Source organism: Grammomys surdaster, unplaced genomic scaffold (assembly GCF_004785775.1).
Source record: "Grammomys surdaster isolate TR1022 unplaced genomic scaffold, NIH_TR_1.0 126112, whole genome shotgun sequence".
In the NCBI taxonomy this organism is placed as follows: Eukaryota; Metazoa; Chordata; class Mammalia; order Rodentia; family Muridae; genus Grammomys; species Grammomys surdaster.
Window position 1 is genome coordinate 38,352 of NW_021620920.1, and position 21,781 is coordinate 60,132.

The 21,781-nt window shown below is 39.3% G+C and overlaps 1 protein-coding gene across 1 annotated transcript; it reads right to left on the reverse strand.

Annotated features, from left to right (window-relative positions):
• Window positions 1-1,524: 1,524 nt before the first annotated feature.
• LOC114611449 (zinc finger protein 431-like) lies at window positions 1,525-19,281 on the reverse strand. The gene is made up of 7 exons (XM_028756167.1): window positions 19,244-19,281; window positions 18,990-19,050; window positions 15,876-17,754; window positions 11,684-11,805; window positions 5,656-5,846; window positions 5,252-5,532; window positions 1,525-1,880 (listed from the first exon to the last, which is right to left on the reverse strand). The coding sequence occupies exons 1-3, from the start codon at window positions 19,275-19,277 to the stop codon at window positions 16,287-16,289; spliced, it is 1,563 nt and encodes a 520-aa protein (XP_028612000.1). The 5' UTR covers window positions 19,278-19,281; the 3' UTR covers window positions 1,525-1,880; window positions 5,252-5,532; window positions 5,656-5,846; window positions 11,684-11,805; window positions 15,876-16,286.
• Between the last annotated feature and the right edge of the window lie 2,500 nt (window positions 19,282-21,781).

Genomic DNA, 21,781 nt, shown 5'->3' on the forward strand with positions numbered 1-21,781 from the left:
GACCAGATGGTTTTGGTGCAGAATTCTATCAGACTTTCAAGGAAGGCCTAATATCAATTGTCTCCAAACTATTCCACAAAATAGAAACAGAAGGAACACTACCCAATTCTTTCTAGGAAGCCACAGTTACACTGATACCTAAACCACACACAAACCCAACAAAAAAAACGACAACTTCAGACCAATTTCCCTTATGAATATCAATGCAATCTAAGAACACATCAAAACAAAATAAACATTCATCATGATGAATTAGGCTTCATCCTAGGGATGCAGGGATGCTTCAATATATGGAAATCCTTCATCATAATCCACCATATAAACAAACTCAAAAGAAAAAAACCCCACATAATCATCTCATTAGATGCAGAAAAAAGCCTTTGACAAAATACAAAACTCTTCCATGTCAAAAGTATTGAACAGAGCAGGAATTCAAGGTTCATATCTAACTATACTAAAAGCAACATACAGAAAACTTATAACCAACATCAAACTAAATGGAAACTCAAAGCAATCCCACTAAAATCAGGGACAAGACAAGGCTGACCACTCTCCCCCTATCTATTCAGTATAGTACTCAAAGTTCTACCAGAGCAATTAGACAACAGAGGAAGATCAAAGAGATTCAAATTGGGAAGGAGGAAGTCAAGATATCACTATTCAAAGATGATATGATAGTATACATAAGAGGGGGGCTACAAGCCCATAGGAAGAACAGTGTTGGCTGTCGGGTCCACGCAGAGCTCCCAGGGACTAGACCACCAACTAAAGAGTGTACATGGAGGAATCCATGGTTCCAGATACATATGTAGTAGAGGATGACCTTGTCTGACATCAATGGGAAGGGAGGCTTTTGGTCCTGTGGAGGTTTGATGTCTCATCATGGGGGGAAGCTGGAGTGTTTGGGTGTGAGTGAGTGGGTAGTTGGGGGACCACTCCATAGAAGAAGTGGGGAGGAACCACAGGGCAGATAGGATGGGAGGGTAATGGAAGGGTAACCTGCCTGGAAGGGGTGTATCATTTGAGATGTAAATGAATGGAATGAATAATAAAAATTAAAATAAAAATAAATACTTTAGAACTGAATAGCAAATGCTTGTATTGTATCTTGGATAGAGTTTCTTATGGTGAAGGCATGACAGTATGAGAAGAAAGCTGAAGGATGAGTTTCAGCCAAAACAGAAGAGAGAGAAAGGAGGAAATGGATTAAGTCTATAGACACTCAAATCCCATCTGAATAAGGAATTACATACATCCTGAAGAGCTTCTATGAAAGCTTTCATATTCTCCTCATGGAAGTCACCAAGATGGGACAAGTGTTTAAAGACAACATGCTATCTGGAAGCTCTTTGTTACAACCAACTATGCTCTGACCATGGTCAATATAGGCTCATGGTCATTCCATGATAAAAATGCATTTACTCTAACTTCAAGGATCCTTAAATTCTGCAACAGCCCATACACTGTTTAAATGTCCAAAGTTTCTTTTGACACTCAAGGCAATCTTTGGACTGGCACACATTCTAAAATCAGAAAACAAGTTTTATCTTTACAACATACAATGGCACAGAATATCACTTCCCATTCAAATAGACAGGAATCGGTGATTACATAGGGACGATTGGAGCAAGGCAAGAAGCCAGCAGGAAAAACAGCAAACTCTACAGCTCTGACTCAGATACCAGTGGCTTCAATTTTAAGGGGCAGCTTCTCATACATCTCTTGGTTTGGTTACTTCCACTCTGGATATGCAGCTCTCCACAGCAGATGTCTCAATTGTTGGGTATCTCAACATCTTATGGTCTGAAAACGCAACTGAGGCTTCCTCCTCATAGCTTCAAGCAATGAACTCATCCAGTCTATTCAACGGGGCTCTGACTCTGCCAAACACAAATGACTGGAACAGTGTTGAATTGAAACCACAGACCAAGCATTCATGACTGGAAATGTTTGCATCATTCTTGTTTCCAGAGCCCACAAGACATGGGTTGTTCTCCTGAGTTTGTCTTCTCAATTGTGATGGACCCCAACATAGGTAGACCACAGCTGTATCAGGTTTTATGTGAAGTTGGTTACTGGGACTAGTAATCACTTTGCCTACTCCTTCCATAAATTGTGGGGTTAGCTTGAAAGAGTGTTACTCTTATGGCACCTTCTCAAGATTTCATATCCATAGCAAGGATTTTCTCTTTAATGGTGATAATCTCCTTGCATTTAATTGATGCTCCTGTTTCAGCACTTGATAGTCATCTGAGACTACCTGGTGTTGTTCTTCTCCAAAACCTACAAACTTTCCTTTCATTTCCCCCCCATTTGTTGATTTTTTTTCCCACTGTGCTCCTGAATGAGTCACCAGAAATAACCATTGTAAAGGTATATTATTCCATCTAAAAAATCAACACCTTGCTTTTTAATTCGGCCCTACTCAATATCCCAGGGCATGGGCATATTAACAAAGATTTGGGGCCAGAATATTATACAAATGACCTGTAGCTTAATTTTTCATGGAGTCTACTTTCCACTGGAATCCTATGACATTGATTTTCTTTGCATGCATTACTCTCAACATGCCAATCTTCCTGGTTCTACGAGGACAGCTAAGTAAGAGGAAGATACCTTTCAATGTCTTTTTCCATCTACAGGCAATTTTCAACATTGCTTGAAAAGACAGCTTTCCCAGGTTCTGTCCAGTAGCAAAATCACTTTTTGCTTACTATTTTAATTTTCTAACTTGCTTGTTAGAACTGTTATGATTAAATCGTCAAACCAAAAGTGTATTAAGTAACAAACAGATTATTTGGCTGGTTCTTTCAGACCACATTCCATTATTTTGGGAGCTCAGGATAGAAACTCAAGCTAGAAAATAAAGCAAAAACCATGGACAAACGATGTTTCCAGGCCTGTTCTCTTGCTTGGTCACTGTCTCATGTTCAGCTGGCTCTCTCATCCAGCCCAGGCCCACTGCCCTAGGGATTCTTCGACACTCAGAGGAAGAGCCTTCACTACTCAATTGTCAGTCTAGACAACATCTGAGAAAGTTAGCAACCAGCCATTCTGATTATGGGAGGCCCTCAATTGATACTCCCTCAGATGATTGTAGGCTCTGAAATGCTGACAACTTAAGCAGTTAGGAGACAGAGACAATAAATAATATGTGAGAAAGTTTGAATAAAAAATGGAAACCAACTTGTTAACCATATTAGTCACTTAAGTAGTAAAAATCCAACTCTGATGATTATAAGACTAGAAAACAGATTTTCCAAGAAATAAGGAGAGGCAATCCTTTCAGGTCAAGAAGAGAAAGCCTATTTTTCTAATAGGCAACTCCTCTAAAATTAATGTTTTCCTCTAGGCTGGGGGTTACACAACACACAATTAAAAGATTAATTAAGACATTGAAAAAGAGCAGGCCATTACCTGGCAAAGGGAATGCCATTAATAAAATACGTTTTGACCTTGCCCTTATGTGGAATGGTAGCTGCAGAGTCCTGTAACGTGACACACACAGCTGCAGCCAATCAATGGCCTGTGTCTCAAAAATCTGAGCTATTTAATTATGTCAATGAGGACTGCACATATCCACATAGTACGTTATCCTAACTGGAAATTCAATATTCACTGGATCAACCCAATATCTCCTAATTGTACACCCACCAATCTTGTGTGTTTATATTAGAATTTATGCATTTGAACACTTGCTAGGAAATTACAAAATCACCCAGTCTGTGTCAATCTGACCCTTCTTCATAACAGTGAGCCCTGCAGCTGAGTGCCTTACACCTGAGTTAGTCTGTGATGTAGGCATTGCCTACCCTGTTTCACTGTGCACTGTACACAGGACACTGTTCCTCCTATTCTGGTCTGAGGGCAGAAGCCGTGCTTCACATGCAAATCCTTTCCCTGTTACAGAAATGTACACTTCATTCCATGACTCAAATGGGTAATTTAAAAACTTTATCATCATACTTGCTCCTGTGGAACAATACACTGGGATCAGTGCCAGTGTTCCTGAGGCAACACGATCTGTGTCAGAAACATTTTTCTAAAGGGATGAATATCTAACTGTTCTAGAATTAATATATCTTCCCAGAGAGGAAACCAGACAGCACACAAATAAAATTCTAATTAGGAGAAAATCTGTCTGTAACAATAGCACTCATCCAGTTCTGGTTAATGAAGAAAGAGGAACCAGGCTTGAAGAGATTTTGGATTCCACAAATGCTGTCTCCCTTATGTGTCTTTTAGATTGACACTGTAGGTTATAGTGTGAACAATTTACGAATGGTGTGGAGAATACTTTCTTTAGTTACTTCTCAGCTGGGAGGTTTACATAGCAAAGGTATTCCAGAATTATTTCTTAAGTATACCAGTGTCCTGAAACAGCAGGTAATTCTGCAATAAAAGAGTTCTATGGGAAGGTCTCACAGGAGACAAAGATAGGAAAATGGAAGGTAGAAAGTTTAAAATCTGTGTTAAGATGCCAGGACCTAAGGCTTATGCTAAGTAATCATCTTAAGAATAGTAGCACTTACACTACTTACAGGAGGAAAATGGATAGAAAAGGGATACTTCCATTAAGAAACTGCCATAGGAAGTGGAGAGATGGCTCAGCGGTTAAGAGCAATAACTGCTCTTCCAGAGGTCCTGAGTTCAATTACCAGCATCCACATCATGGCTCACAACCGTCTGTAATGGATCCAATGCCCTCTTCTGGTTTGTCTGAAGACAGTGACAGTGTATTCACATACATAAAATAAATAAATAAATCTTTGGGAAAAAAAAAAGAAACTACCATAGAATTGGACAAACTAAGAAGTAATCTAACCAACCAATGCTGCTCAAGTGAAACACAGCATATCCACCAAAACTGCTGATCTTGCCTACTGTGGATTTGGAACTGATACAAATAAACTCTATGAGGTAGGAAGTGCTGGATTCTCAGAATCTGACGCAACTCCTCTCCAAAGACCTTGTCCCTAGACCTGTCCCAGCACTCCCAGTCATCTGCCTGGTTTTAGAAAATGAGCTCTGTGATTTTTACCAATACCTCACGGTCTTAGGGAAAGCCTGAAAGCTGGAGAGCTTCTTAGAGACCTGGTCTTTGATCTGGGTAAGGGCCTAGTGGCTGGTTGTTAATCGGGGTTGTCTCATTTGTCTTGATCTAGAGCCACATTTCTGGACAATCCTGGTGAACAAACATGTGTATCCTAGCATCCCAATCTCTAAGAGGCCTGGCTAGCATACTACTTACCTGTAATGGGTTTTTGTTGGGAGCCGCAATCGCCATAACGAGATGGCGACGGCGACTGCTTCCGGGTTCCTCACAGAAGGCCTGGATACTAGTGCGCATCCTCGAGCCGCACACGCGCCTCTTATGCTAATTTAGGCTTATGCCAGGGACCAATCCAGATTAGACACACCATGTTCCGAGCACTGACTGACCATCCAGGATCCGGGGGCTGGGACTTCTTGGGCTATATAAGCTGCCACTTTTCTGCAGTTCAGGGCCCTCTTGCCTGGAACCTAAAAGAGCTGTAATAAACCGTGTGTCAGAAGAATTCATCGTGTGTGGCGTCTTCCTTATCAGTGAGGCGGGCATTACGCAGGTTTTAGAGGCAATCCTCCCTCAGGTGAATTTTTTGTGGTGTGACTTACAATTTCCTGAGCTTTGAAAAATCTCTTACATCATCGGTTCTACTCTTCTCAGCACAGCTTAATATTGGAGTTCTTTCCAGCTCATGACAAGAGCACTTTCCTTAGGGTTACAGTGTGCTGAAGGCACACAGAATAGAGTTGCAATGCCCAGGATTCAAGTCCAGGAACTTTGAAAGTGGTGTCGTCACAGCCTAGAAAGGGACATGACAAAAGGAAGTAGATAACTTTGCTGCCTTGACAGTACTTAATATTACAAATGAACAGTGAGGTGATCAATTTTAGATGATTGATAAGAGTCTGACTAGAAATTCTTGGGACCACATACCAGGCAATCAGGAATCTGAATAAAAATTTTAACTTACTGTGAAACCAAGATAATACACTAGTCCTAGAAGATCTAGGTAATACAATGTGGCCCATCTACTCAGAGAAGAAGAAAGGTGGAGCTGAAGAAAGAATTCCGAGGGGGGTAATGGGGAGGAGGGTAGAGAGCAGGATGTAAACTGACTAAATAAAAAGAAATCGATTTATTGAAAAGCAGAGCAGTACTTTCATATTCAAGCTCAAGGCCTAGGAACGATAGCATGTGCTTACAAAGGTTAATAACTTAGTTCACTATCACCCAGTTATCAAAACATACCGGGAACATTGGAAACCATCTGTGATGCGGAAATCACAAGATGATAAAGAACAAGAAAAAACAGGCGATCTGAATTCTTGCTTAGGCTGTGAGGCTAAGCACTGCAAGGGAATATAAATAAAAGATAAACATATCTCTCTGGGCTCCCTGAGGGACAAGCCTGACTGCATAGGAGTTGATGTCAAAAGTATCCCCTCTACAGTAAAAAGACAACAGGATGGGTATGGCCCTCATGCCTCACTGGACAACGACAGGGCAATTGGAACCACTACAAGGTCCCCTTCAATTACTGGAGGTCAGGCCTCTATCCCCGCCTTCGCAAGATTAGAATTGCCACAGCCCTTCTATACTTAGAGAAGGGAGGAGATATCAGGGGCAGCCCTGCTTACACACTGAAGGCCTAAAATCAGCCACAGGCCTAAAATCAGCAATAGGCCTGTCATACATGTATACTAACACCAAGTCTTGGGTCTCAGTGGAAAAACATTGAAACAGATTGTTATAAGCTAATCCAAACTGGCAGCTTTTGTGGAAATTTACAAGCCTGAGTAGCCATAAACCTTGTAAATAGGTAGTCTTGGCAGACAATACCAACTTAGATAAGGACAAGCGAGTCATAGGCAGAGTCATAGTGACTTGTCCCCTGAACCTTCACCCATCCGATACCCGGTTCTGAACGATATCTGTATTCCCCCTGAACAGCCACACTCCAGTGTCATTCCCTTCCCCACATCTTGCATTTCTGTGTTTATAACCCCTGTGTGAATGAATTACGATTTGAGAAAAAATAAATTATTTTTTTAAAAAAAGGATAGTTTTCACAAAAAAATAAAAAATAAAAAAGAACAAGTAAAAAAAAGAAGGTGACTTTTAACTTGGAATCGAATTTTAATATTAAGATTAATTCGTAAAAGAAAGAAAAACTGGAATCTGAAAGCCTATCACAAATACAATTCTGATTATTTCCTTTGTTTGAGACAGGGTCTGATTTAGATGCCCAGCTGACTTTGATTCACTAAGCACACTATACTGTATAAAACATATTAAAAGTATAATAGATAGCAGTATGTATTTAATCATGTGCCTTTGGGCAAATATTCCTAGCATCAGAATCTTCTACAGAAGAGAGAGCTGAGAAGCCATTTGGTGTTGGTCTCATTATTGGTAAAGGAGAAAGTATAAGTACCGATTCTGAAACAGTGCAGAATGTTAGAGAGAATGGCATAAGATACAGACAGTTTAACTTCCCTACTATGTACAATGTGAGCTTCTGAAACCTAACACACACCTGAAACTAATGGCAGCCTTCTCATCCCTCTGAGCTGAAGTAACTGTGCAAGTGGATTGGACACATCTGCAAAGGAGTCCGATCTAGTTGGAAATTCAGTGTACATTGGATCAACCTACCCTCCAAAAGGTGTATGAATTTGTATATGAAGTTATGTGAGTTTATCCATATTTGCTTGTGTGAAAGTCTTTACTTCTGTGAGGCTGACTCTCTTCTCTTGGATCAACAAAGTTTCTTGCTCCAAACTCCCCCAGACTAACAAATGAAAGGCATCTGGACAAGAGGAAAAAGGCTCTAGCAACTAATCCTTTACTTAATTACCCGATTCCCTTTTCTTAGAGACATTTCATGGGAAACTTTTTAGAAGAACTTAGAAATAAAGATGAAAATGATGTTTCAAAGTGTCCAACTTTTCTTCCTGTGATTTCAACTAGCAGGCTGGAAGTTAGAGCAGCCCAGTTACTGTGGAGATAGAGCAAAGGCTACTTACTTAATCTCCTGTTGTTTTAAGATGAGGTGCTAAATACCAGAGATTGCAGCTTCTGGCCTGGCCTCAGAGAATCTTGGGGAGGACAGCTACAGCTGCAAAGTCACTTCACTTAAAATAGGTAAATGTCTTAATACTAAACAGCAACCCTAAATATCTCTGAAGACCAAGTCTTGCCCATGCAGACACTCTTCCCCTTCCACTGATTCAAGAGGAACTTAGAAGAAAGGCCAGGGCTGGACCCCTGCATCTCACTACCCCGACTCCAGGTGCTTATCCACCTGCCTTTTCTGGTTACAGGAAGTGGTCTCCTGCTCACGAAGTAGCCACTTTGCAGACCACTGGCACTCTTCTTAGGCACAAAGCAGCAGAGATCAAAATACATCAGACGAATCATTCAAGCCTACTCAGCAACCTAGATGAACCAATAGAGGGGCCAAGGCACCTTGAACAATACTCTAATTCTACTGGAGGGCCTGTCTGGATTCCCTCACTGGCTAGTGAATCTTGATTGATATGACCACCTCCCTTAGGGTTAGAGTGTTCTGAAGGCACACAGCATAGAGATTCCTGACCCAGGATTCTAGTCCAGGAGCTGACCCTGTTGAGATCTGTGAGATTTTTGTTTCAGTCCTGTCCTCCAATAGTCTACCTTTCTGACTTTCAGAACACAGCAGGAATTTCTTCTTCCAGCTCCTCCACAGCTGCTACCACCCTTCCTCCTCCTCGCCCTGCACCATCCTCTTCTGAGGAATCACTGTAAGTTATTCAACTTGGAGGATTGTAAACTATAGCTCCCAAGGATATTAACAATTAAGGAAGATTTTAGGACACAAAATGTGATGTTTGTTTCTCTGATTTTATACTGACTTCAGGAAAACTGCAGCTAATATTCAACTGCTACATATGAGACTCCAAACAACCCTGGGAGAAAAGCAAGGAATGGGTGTCAATCACTATGGAGCACTATGTTAGCCAGCACATCTTCCTCGGTGGGAAGGTGAAAAATCTTATCTGTATTAGTAATGGTGTTCCAGATGAACAGAACTCACAGCATGGAACTCTCTATGTATGCAGAAAGTGGATATATACTCTAGCTTAGAGAATGTGGTCCAGCTAGTAAAACAAAGGCTGTGAACCAACAGAAAGTTGAAGAATAGAGGAGTGCTTCTATGTCTCAGCTGATCTTCAGCATGGACCAGAATTCCAAAGAAGGAACCTCTAATGCCAGAGAAATAAAATGACCTGGTTAGCCAGCATGTGGCAAGAAGAGAAAGAGAAAGAACTTCCATCTTCAATATACTTTACGTATATAAGCTCTCACTATAAACTGTAGCCAAGATTAACTTTTCTTGTCAATCAAAACCTGCAGATTAAAGAATTTCCCCATCTTAAATGTTGCAAATAATAAAACTCCCTCACAGTGCCTATCTGTTTTTGTTTGTTTGTTTGTTTGTTTTGGTTTTTTTTCTTTTGGTTTTTAGAGACAGGGTTTCTCTGTGTAGCCCTGGCTGTCTTGGAACTCACTCTGTAGACCAGGCTGGCCTCAAACTCAGAAATCTGCCTGCCTCTGCCTCCCAAGCGCTGGAATTAAAGGCGTGCGGCACCATCACCCAGCAATCTGTTAGGTTTTAGGTAACTGAACACACATAACTTCAGTAATTTGAACAGGTCGCATTAGTCTCAACAACAGTTGACAGTAAGTTCAATTCTTTATCCAGAATCTTAATTGTCTGTGGACCAGACTAATGACCAGTCAAGGTGATTATCGATATGGAAAACTGATGACCTCACTATGCACTGATACTGTCAAGTACTGCCAAAACGGAAAACTTTGACCCTCAAAGCCCAGCCTGGAAAAGATGCCGGACTGTCTTCCTCTCTTGTGGCCTTAGAGCCAGCATTAGATGTTCAAAGCAATTCTCAATTACAAAGTATGAGCCAGCCTGGGGTTCAGGAGACCTTGTCCAAAGCAGCACTTGTAAAAAGTGGAAAGAAATTCTTATGCCTGGGAAACATCACAGAATAGAAACAAGTAAAAAATCAGAGCAGTGCTGCATTTAAAAAGAACCAGTGATTGACTTTTTACAAACATAAATATAATTGAAAAAACATATAGCCATTCTGACTTTAAAAAGTGTAGACTATTTTCTGGTAGAAGGAATACAATTTTTCAAATACTGTTTAAATTAGCCTTTATGTGGATTGATGCTGCTGAGACCTGTAACCACACACACAACTACAGCCAATGAAGGCCTGTGTTTCACACTTCTAAGCTGATTTAACCATGTCAATGAAGATTGCACATATCTCCATAGGACACTAACCTAACTGCAATTTGAGTATTCATTGGCTTAACTGTCATCACAAATCATACACCCACCAATCTAGTCTGTTTTTATTTACCCAGCATGAATTAATACATGCTGCAATATTATAAAACCACCTCCCTGCCAGTATCAGGTCCTTTCTCATTATGGCAACTCCAGCAGCTAATTGCCTACCCTGTTTCCCCTAGTACTGTACACAATAAACTTCTTCCAATTCTGGTGTGAATACAGAAGCTATGCCCCTCATGGAAATCTTTTCCTCTTGGTGCAATAAACAGTTGATTACATGACGCATGTGTAATTTTAAAATACAGTGGTGGTACAGATGTAAACTTAAGAATTTACTTGGTTTAAACAGCAGGATGGTAATGTTACTGCCCTCATAAATAACAGAGTGGAATGAGGGCTATGTCACTCACCATAGAAAACTCTGACTCAGAAATAATTTTCTAAAAGTCTGGATGTACAGCTGGTATAGAATTATCAGCCTTTCCAGGAACAGATCACTCATTCACCTCTGACTATTGACCAAAGAAGAGCCAGCCTAGAACAAAGTTTTAGTTCCAAATATATTGTCATCCATAAGTCTCTTTTAGCTTCTGACCCCAAGTTATACTTTGAACAATTTAAATGGGGACAGAACATTGCAAGGTCAGTCACTGAGTCAGATGGAGACTTACACAGCAAAACTATCTTGTAGTCCATAATGTATGATTTAAAAGAAGATTTAAAATATGTATCAATGCCACAACTCTCCCATATACAATGAACAGAGACAACAGATACAGAAAATATCATGGAAACATCACCTGACAGCACTGTGGTTACTGTTCTTACACAAACTGGCCTGCTGAGCTAGTCTAACCTAAGAATAAGGTTGCTTTTCTTACCGAGCAACTTGGTTCAGAAGAAGGCCAAAGCTGCTGCCCTGAAGGACCACAGAGAGGTGCATCCTGAATGTTGTGTGTCTCAAGTATAACATCCCTGTAGAAGAGTCCATATTTTATACTTTATTTTTATTTTATGTATGTGAGTGTTTTGCTGGCACATGTCTGTGCACAGGACCTACAGTGGTCAGAAGAGGGCATTAGATCCCTTGGGATTGCAGTTACAGCAGCTGGATTAATGCCATGTGGTTTCTGGGAATGCAACCTGTGTCATCATCTGTAACAACATCCAATGCTCATAACTAAACTATCTCTGTATTTATTATATTTTTCATTTAAAATTAATTCTTATGCATTTGAATTAGAATATAATAGATCACATCCTGTAACCTTTACCTTTTTACATTTCTCTAATATATATTCCCAATAATGACAAATGAGGTGGGAGGTTTGGTAAAAACATGCAAGTCCAGTGTTTCCCGTCCAGCAGGGCAGTGAACAGGGTCCAGGAAGATCACCTGAAAGACAGAATGGAGGAAAACTGGGGTACGCAAAGAACAGTGGCTTCTCTATAGTCTGATCAATCAGATGATTTTAATTTTTTCACACAGGGATTATATACACATAGAGGGAGGATGTGGGGAAGGGGTTGATGCAGGAGTGTAGGTGTTTTCAGGGAGAGTATAGATATCTTCCAGAACAGGGTATTGGCTGGGTGAAGGTTCAGGGAACAGGTCACTAAGACTCTATGGTTCACTTGTTTCTATCTAAGGTGGTACCAAGGCCACCCATCCACAAGACCTATGACTACTTGTTCTTATCCAGGCTGGTAAATTTCCACTAAGGTTACTTGCCTACAAGGTCTATAGTTATTTGTTCTCTGTTTTTCCACAGAGACCAAGACATTGTGTTAGAAGGCATGTATGTCTGACTCAGGCCTTTTTGAGGCCTTCACTGTATAAGCAAGTCTGCCACTGACACTAGTAAGCTAACTTAATTTACTTTAACTATATACAAAATACCTATTTACAAGCTTACATGTACAACTAAACTGCTAGCTGCAAATACATCTCCTTCATCTATACACTTTAACATAGATAGTCTACATTTGTCATGAGCTCATCGAAATCCATGAGGGCTCCTTTGCTCTCTTTCCTCAAATCCTGTCTCATCTCTGTTCTGCAATTTCTTACCTCTCTGCATCCACAATGCTCTTCTAAGCCAAGAGATAAAGATAGAGTCAAAGAGAGTGCCCACCAGGAATCTCTCAAATATGTTTTTCTTACAAATGAAAGCTCTGTCTGCCTCACTACAGACTTGGCAGGCTGCAGCAGGTCAGTTCCCAGTGGTAGTGGTTGTGGGAGGATCCAAGCCAAGTCTGTAGGGAGCTAAAACTTTTCACCTTTACTTAGGAGCATCTTAATGTCATCCAAGCTGACTTTGCCTCAAGTCATCCAATAAAGATCACAAGACCCCTCCCAAGCAATCTGCCTTAAAATAGGCAGAAACTTTCCATTCTTTAGCATTTTTGTCTACTAAGATTTTCAGAGGAACACCCAAACTCTATTGTTTAAGGACACACCTAGCTGCAACTGAAAAGGCAATATCTTCCTAAGCTTCGATATTTCACTACCAATTATGTTTTCTATGAACTGTAATCAAATGTCCTTCAATGATTTATCACCTTACTTCTCCCCTCTCCATCCTAAATTTTTCCCTGCCAATTTCTTCCTTGTTACATACGTGTGACTATGAAGACTCTAAAACATAAATAAAACTTGTTGACTGTATTTTGATTGGTTGTTTGAATGTAGTTCAAGGACTGCCCATGTTGCATTGATTAGCCAAATAGAGAACTCACTGACTGGGGCTAATTCTCCTACTTGAGAGTTTCACTCTTTAATAAGCACAAATCATCCATAGATCAATAGGAAATTAAGGTAGCCCCGCTCCTCTGTGAAGTAGATAAAGTACCACATTGAATCCAAAAGCTACAAGTGGATTATTTTATTTACCTAGTGAGCTTTTTGCTACTAATAGTGGCAAACCATCTGTACCTTTGATATAGAGGTAGATGTCACACAAATTCCCCAGAATGATTACCCTTGACTTCTTCCCTACTCCTCTGAAAGACTTCTAGGTACTGGAAAAAAGTATTCAACATGTGATCAATGGGTGACATTCCCATTTAAACACCACATCTCGCTTCAACTCCTGCCTCTTTTATTTTATTTTATTCTTTTTTTTTTTGGTTCAACTCCTGCGTCTTACTGTACCAAATTCTTCCATTACCTTCAATGAGACTGTTATGTTTCCAGCATCAAAGCATATTGAAGATGGAACAGACCAAAGCAAGACCTAATCCAGCAGGCAAACATAAACTCATGAAATTCATTGTCCACCTTCTTGAGATTATGATGGAATTGACTAGACTACAAAGTCCTTAGGTCTCCTTAGTCTTCCCCCTCTGTCACTGAAGCACACATAGGCTCACTTTTGTACCAACTCCACTACATGCATGCAGCTCTTTTTTTTTTTTCCCCCGAGACAGGGTTTCTCTGTGTAGTCCTGGAACTCACTCTGTAGACCACTCAGAAATCTGCCTGCCTCTGCCTCCCAAGTGCTGGGATTAAAGGTGTGCACCACTACCAGCCTGGTGCACACACTTGCAGATCTTATTAGAGCTGCTCTTCTTTTTCCAAATACCTTTTGTATGGTATTATATTTTACATTATTGAAAGTGGGTAAGAGGGCTGCAGAGAACTTTCAGGTGTTAAGAGCATCAACTGTAGAACCAGGCTTCATTCCTAGCATTTATGTGGCAGCTCACAATGATCTATAATATAGTTCCACAGAAACCTAATGTTTAAATATGTACATATGAGCTGTCACCTGGCATGTTCTTGGATATTTCCATAAATGAGAGCTTTTCTGTGTGTCATATAGAATCACAAATTAATCGTATAAAAATATACTTATAAGCTGAGCAGTGGTGGTGCATGCCTTTAATTCCAGTGCTTGGGAGGCAGAGGCAGGTGGACTTCTGAGTTGGAGAGAAACCTGATCTACAGAGTAAATTCCAGGAGAGCCAGGGCTATACAGAGAAACCCTGTCTTGAAACCATGAATGTATAGTATACCCTTCTATACTATAATGGAACAAAACAAAGTTGTTTGACTTACTCTTTCAATAAGTAAGCAACATCATGTGATGTAAAGAATCAAATGTATATATTTTAGTCTATGATCTCAGGGAGAATTTTAAATTTTTTAAAGTGAAATCAAATATTGACTCTCAAAAAGCACAAAAATCACTGAAATGAAATCTACATAGACATACTGAATTTAAAAAAGAGAAGGTCATTTCTCTGCAGGGGGAATGGCATAAGAAGGTACTGTTTAACCTTGTCCCTAGGTACCATGTTAACTTCTGAGATCAGTAAAAATACAAATGTCTTAGTTAAAGTTTTACTTCTACGAATAGACACCATGAACAAAGCAACTCTTATATGGCCATGATATACTGGTGGATGGTTTACAGGTTCATAGGTTCAGTCCAATATCATCAAGATGGGAGCATACCTGCATCCAGGCAGGCATGGTGCAGGAGGGGCTGAGGGTTCTCCATCTTCATCTGAAGCCTGCTAGCAGACTACTGGCTCCCAGACAGCTAAAACAAGGGTACTAAAGCACACATCCACAAGGTTCACCTCCTCCAAAAAGGCCACAGCTACCAACAGTGCCAATCCCTGAGTCAAGCGTATAAGAACCATTACAAATACGCACAGTTAAAACCAATGGCCCGTGTCTCATACATCTGACATGAATTAACTGTGAAAGTGGAAAGGGCATATCTGCAAGGAGTGTCCTCTACTTGTAAATCTATCATTCCCTAAATCAAACTACCTTCCCCAGTTGTATGCACACAAATCTGTTCTGCACTCATTCACATGATGTGAATTGTTAATACATGCTATGAAATTACAAAATCCCTCAGCATGCCACAGTGAGGTACTTTTCAGAACTATGACTCTAGAAGCTTAATTCTTTGCAGCAGAAAAATACCCATCACCAGGAAAGTAGAATTAAAGATGAAAAGAAGTCACAGAAGTAACTCAAGAACAGCCCAGTAAACATCTGTAAATGGATTTGCCATGCATACAACAAACTTTAATATCTATTCCAAATGTTTGAAAATACAAGGCACAACTACTATTGCTGATCTCTACCAAAATACTTGACTGAACATGGGAAACAATTTACTTCCTTCAGAGCTATGATGAAGAAGAGATGAAACAGGATGCTTTTCCTGAAATTGAAAACTACTATGATGTACAGTCTATAACCAAGTCATTTACATAGACAGCATTTTTCTCTTGTATGAGTTTTTTCTATTTCCTGACATCAGGATGATGCAAAAACACTTTAAAATATTTAGATGGCTAAGAGACATGACCAAGTAATGAACAGAAGTTCATTCCCAGGAACAAAGTCAGATTTTGACATCTTCCTCTAATTTTACCCATGATGTTCCTGTTGTATAAGCACTCATTACTATAATGCAAGGGTTAAGCCATCTGAATGCTTACCCACAGAGTTTTTCTTCATCATGAACTGGCTCATGAAACAGAAAGCAAGCAGATAGACTTGAATGCAGAGTAATTAATCCTTCTCTGTTGGTAGTGTCATTTGGAGAGATTTAGGAAATGTTCCCTTGATGGAGAAAATATGTCACTGTGATTACTTTTGTAGGGTTTCTCTCCAGTATGAGGTTTTTCATGTTTCTTGAGATTACCTTGTAGTGAAAAGGATTCATATAATTCATTACAGTTGTAGGGTTTCGCTCCAGTATGAATTCTTTCATGAATTTGTAGTTTAGTATGTTAGTAAAAGGCTTTGTGACCTTGATTACATTTGTAAAATTTCTCTCCAGTATGAATCCTTTCATGAATGTGAAGACTTCAGGGATGTAAGAAGGCTTTACCACAGTGATTACATTTCTAGAGTTCTTCTCCAGTATGAATTCTTTTATGCATCTGGAGTCTAATGTGTCGTGAAAATACTTTATCACATTCATTACATTTGTAGGGTCTCTCTCCTGTATGAATTCTTTTATGTATTCGAAGACTACATTTTTGAGAAAAGGCTTTATCACATTGATTACATTTGTAGGGTTTCTCTCCTGTATGTGTTCTTTTATGTATTTCAAGACTACTTTTTTGGGAAAAGGCTTTATCACAGTGATTACATTTGTAAGGTCTCTCTCCTGTATGAATTCTTTTATGTATTTGAAGACTACTGTTTTCGGAAAAGGATTTATGACATTGATTACATTTGTAGGGTTTCTCTCCTGTATGTGTTCTTTTATGCTTCTGGAGGTTACAGTATTGGGAAAAGGCTTTATCACATTGATTACATTTGTAGGGTTTCTCTCCTGTATGTATTCTGTTATGGTTCCGGAGATAACACTGTCGGGAAAAGGCTTTATCACATTGATTACATTTGTAGGGTTTCTCTCCTGTATGTGTTCTTTTATGCTTCTGGAGATAACAGTATCGGGAAAAGGCTTTATCACATTGATTACATTTGAAGGCTATCTCTCTAGTATGTATTTTTTTATGCCTTTTAAGAGTACCATTTTGAGAAAAGGCTTTATCACATTGATTACATTTATAGGGTCTCTCTCCAGTATGAATTCTTTTATGAATCTTGAGATAACAGTGTCGGGAAAAGGCTTTATCACATTCATTACATTTGTAGAGTTTCTCTCCAGTATGAATTCTTTTATGCATCTGGAGTCTACTGTGTCCTGAGAAGGCTATATCACACTGATCACATTTGTATGGTCTCTCTCCAGTATGAATTCTTTTATGTATTTGAAGACTACATTTTTGGGAAAAAGCTTTACGACATTGATCACATTTGTAGGGTTTCTCTCCAGTATGAATTCTTTTATGAATTTTAAGACTATTGTTTTCGGAAAAGGATTTATGACATTGATTACATTTGTAGGGTTTCTCTCCTGTATGAGTTCTTTTATGTTTTAAGAGCCTATCTCGTCGTGAAAAAGATTTATAACATTCATCACATTTGTAGGGTTTCTCTCCAGTATGAATCCTTTTATGCCTTTGGAGACTAAGATGTTGGGAAAAGGCTTTCTCACATTGATTAAATATATAGGGTTTTGCTCCAGTATGATTTCTTTCATGACTTTTAAGATGACTGTGTTTTGCAAAAGCTTTACCACATTGATTACATTCATAGGGTTTCTGTGCAATTTGTGTTCTTTTACTTATCTGGAGACTTGTGTAAGGTGCAAAGGCTTCCACACACTGAACATCTTCATGAGGTGTCTTTTCTGTATAAAAACTTTCAAGCCTTTGAGCAGGACTGTGAGCATGTAAAGCAATGGCTTTACCACATTGTGAATATTCAGAGGGTTTCTCTGCACTCTGACTTCTTTCATGCCTGAGAAAAAAATTGGCACATTTGAAAGTTTTCCCACACTGATGAATACTTTTGTCTGTAAGAATTAATGGTACTATTATCTAAATATAAAGAGGAATCAGACCTTAAGATTTTATCACTTTGTTTACAATGCTGTTCCCCTTCATTATGGGTTGTTTTTCATTTTCAAAGATACCTGTGAGGCCAGCCTGGTCTACAGAGTGAGTTCCAGGACAGCTCGGGCTATACAGAGAAACCCTGTCTCAAAAAACCAAAAAAAAAAAAAAAAAAAAAAAAAAAAAGATACCTGAGATTGTATGAACATTTATTATACGGCTCAGCTTTCCATATGCCTTTTGAATAAAAGGTTTTTCTCACTCGTGATGAAAAGTGGAAGAATTCAGACCTTTAAACCACTAATTGGATTCCAATTTTTACTCTACTGTGCATCATATTATATTTGCAAAATGAACCAAGAGAAATAGTCGTACTTCTATATTCCTAATACTCAAGAGAATTTTCTACAGAATGAGGTTGCTGATGAATTATCAATGATATTGGAAAAGCAATTAATTGTAAACTTGTATCATGTAAAAAAAGTCTGCACTAAATGCCATCCAAAATGTATCTTCTACTTGATATCAGAGAGACATTGTTTCCTACAATATCCCTTTTGTACACAGTTTGTATCTATTATGATATATTATATACTTACATAAAGGAAGACTAAAAAGAAAAATTTTGAACACTGCATTCACAAGGTTCCATTTTTTGTTCCTCATAGACATGTGATGTAGGGATCAAGGTTACTGCCCAACAACCTTCTTACTCCCAATAAGGTGCCTGTCTCAATAAACTTAGCAATGTCACTACTAAAAAGTGAGTAACATTAGCTTTATTATAGACTATTTCCTTTTTAGAAGCTTTTGGACATGTATTTATCAACTATTCAATGTGTATAGCTTTTACAAAATAAGCAGAAACAGACTGCCAGTTGTACAGTGTTGCTCTAATAGGGCTATGTTCAAATGGAGATATACACTAAGGCATTGTTTCCATGCCCTCTTTCTTAAAGGAATGCCTTGCAAAAACAAATCAGATATAGGGCACTGAGGACCATGATTTTGTTAGAATGTTACAACCATCAATACACTCAACACTGTGCTTATTTACACTCTTGCTTTTCCTTAGAGCTCTCAGTGAATTTTAAAATTTATTCAAAGGCATATTTGTAGGAGCTTCCACATACAAATTACCTTCTGAGTCTTCTAGGTCTTTGACAATGTTCTTCAAAATTTTGGTCTTCCCAATTAAATCCTAAAATAGAGTAAAAGAAAATGAATGTATGGACACTATGTAAAATGTAAGTTACTATCTTCAGGGGACCTTTGAATCATGTATGACTTCTATACCAAATTCTGCATCTATCTCAATTGAATTACAGAAGTGCAACAAAGGAAAGAAACTGTTTTCTCCAATTTTAATCTGGAAATGGAATTCACAGTCTTACCTATAGCACTGAGGTTCCTGTAGGTCTCCAGCATGACATCTTTGTAGAGCTTCTTCTGGGAAGGATCCAGCAAAGCCCACTCTTCCTCATTGAAGTTTACATCCACGTCCTCATAAGTCACTGCACTCTAGAATATCACATACACGAGTACAAAAGAAAGCACAATAGAGACAACATTGGGCATGTCTTCTTCATATACAATGTATTCATACAGTTCTCGGGCCTGCCTCACTGATTTCCTGAAACCAAAGTTCTACTGTAGCTACCAAGTCATATTAGAAGGAAACTTAATAATGAGGTTCACCCCTCTCATTTCTCAGCCTTTTGAATAGGATCCAGGCTTTCTAGAGAAGTGTCAATTACAGTTATAGAGAACAGACAAGCTCTACAAAATCAATAGTGCTTACCACATATCAAAGAAATTGTATCAACATTAACAATTACTAACTATAAACATCAGTAACCAAGCTGGGTCTTCTGCGCTTTGGCCTTTAACACTACAGTCAGGAGACAGAGGCAGAAGTATCACACTGAGTCAGACACCAGTGTGATGTACACAGTGACTTCTAGGACAGCCAAAGGTATATACTAAGACCCTGTATCCCCTGAACGAAATTAACCTACCAAACTGAAAACATAGAAAGAACATACAGGTTTTTCCTTATGTTCTAACTTTTTTCTAAGGTATTATTTATTAATTTATGTATGAGTACACTGCAGCTTTCTTCAGACATACGAGAAAAGGGCATCTGATCCCATTACGGTTGTGAGTCACTATGTGGTTGCTTGGAATTGAACTCAGTACCCTTGGAAGAGCAGTCAGTGCTATTAACTGCTGAGCCATCTCTCCAGCCTTTACTTAAACTCTTAATAGAGTTATTCATACAATCCAGTTCTGTATTCATCTTCCTGAAACCTGAGGTACATTGGTCCAAACTATAACATTAATAGGATATTACCAAAGAGAATATATGTTTAAACAGTTACAATTGGACATAAGAAAATATTGCCAGTGCTAATGCATATTAGATTGTAAACAACACAGGGAAGGAGATCTACCTCAGCAGTAAAGTGTAGGGCATGGCTCTGATGCTCTGTTTGGTAAACTGCCTGTAAACTCTGAAGGTCCTTGTCTCTAATTGTTTTTGTTTGTTTGTTTGATCAATACAGCAGGGAGCAGCCAATGGATGAGTGGAAGAGGCAGGACTTCCAGATTCCCTAACATGAGGAAAGAGAGGAATGGGGCAGGAAAGGGAGATCCACCTCGCTTTGGAGGGAAAGAGAGTCATCAGCCATGTGAGATCTCCAATGGAGTGGTCATTGTTCACTTCCCCAGGTGGGAGGTTGAAATACAACTAAGCTCAGAGCAGAACTAGGGTGCGGGGCAATGAGAAGGTAACTGGACAACTAAAGTGAGTGCAGATTGAGAGTGTTGAGCAAGGACTAAGGAAAGGACACACTAGCTCTGGGATGTTTGAGAAGCCCAGACACTGAGCCATAAGTCAAGATCAAAATATTAATATGTGTGTGTGTGTGTGTGTGTGTGCCTGTGTGCCTGTGTGTGTGCCTGTGTGTGGGGGGGTGAATGTGTGTGTGTGTGTAAGACTTACATCCATGGATCGAAACAAAATAAGGCTGGGGGCTGTTAGTGCACCTGTCTGGAGCTTAAAAAGGGGTGGTTAAAAAGCTACATGCTTCGTGAAGAGTTCTTGCTGGTCCTGTAAATAAGTGAGCTCACTTCCTTCTAATTACAGGGAACTTACAGCTATCCACTATTCCACTTTCAGGAGATCACAGGCCATCTTCTGACTACTGTGAGGATTGGGCACACATGAGGCATACAATCATGCATCCTGGCAAAAGACTCCTAGTATTCCTAACAGAAAGTCACACCAAACATGACAGGTGTCATAAATACATGCCATTCTGGGAAATAGAATGATCATTTCTGCAAAATTTCAAAAATCAAGATCTAGGTGAAGTTTAGCACAAAAGCATATGCTGGACATATAAAGACATGTACATTATAGGACCATCTGTCAATAATAAAAAAATGCTGGGCATGTTGACCCACATTTGATTTCAACACTTGAAGCTGCAATCTATTTGATCTCTATGTTCAATGCCTGTCTGGCCTATAGGCCAACCTTGAGAATGGTGAGGGCCACAGAGATATACTGTCTTCAAACACAAAAAACTAATTTCAAAATATGATAAATATCTTAGCACTGAATATCTAGCTATTGCTTCTACTGCATCTTTTCTGATTTAAGGACAGAGTCTATTATGGGGAAGGCATGACAGGAAGGAAGGACATGAGAAGGAAGCTGAAGGATGATTTTCAGTCACTACAGAATAAACTGAAAGAAGAGGAAATGGATTAAGTCTATAGACACTCAAATCCCATCTCAATAAGGAATCACATCTAGAAGGGCTTCTTCTACAAAGCCTCCATATTCTCAAAAACAAAGGACACAAAGAGGAGACGAGTGTTTAAAGACAACATGCTATCTGGATTTTCTTTGATACACCTAACTA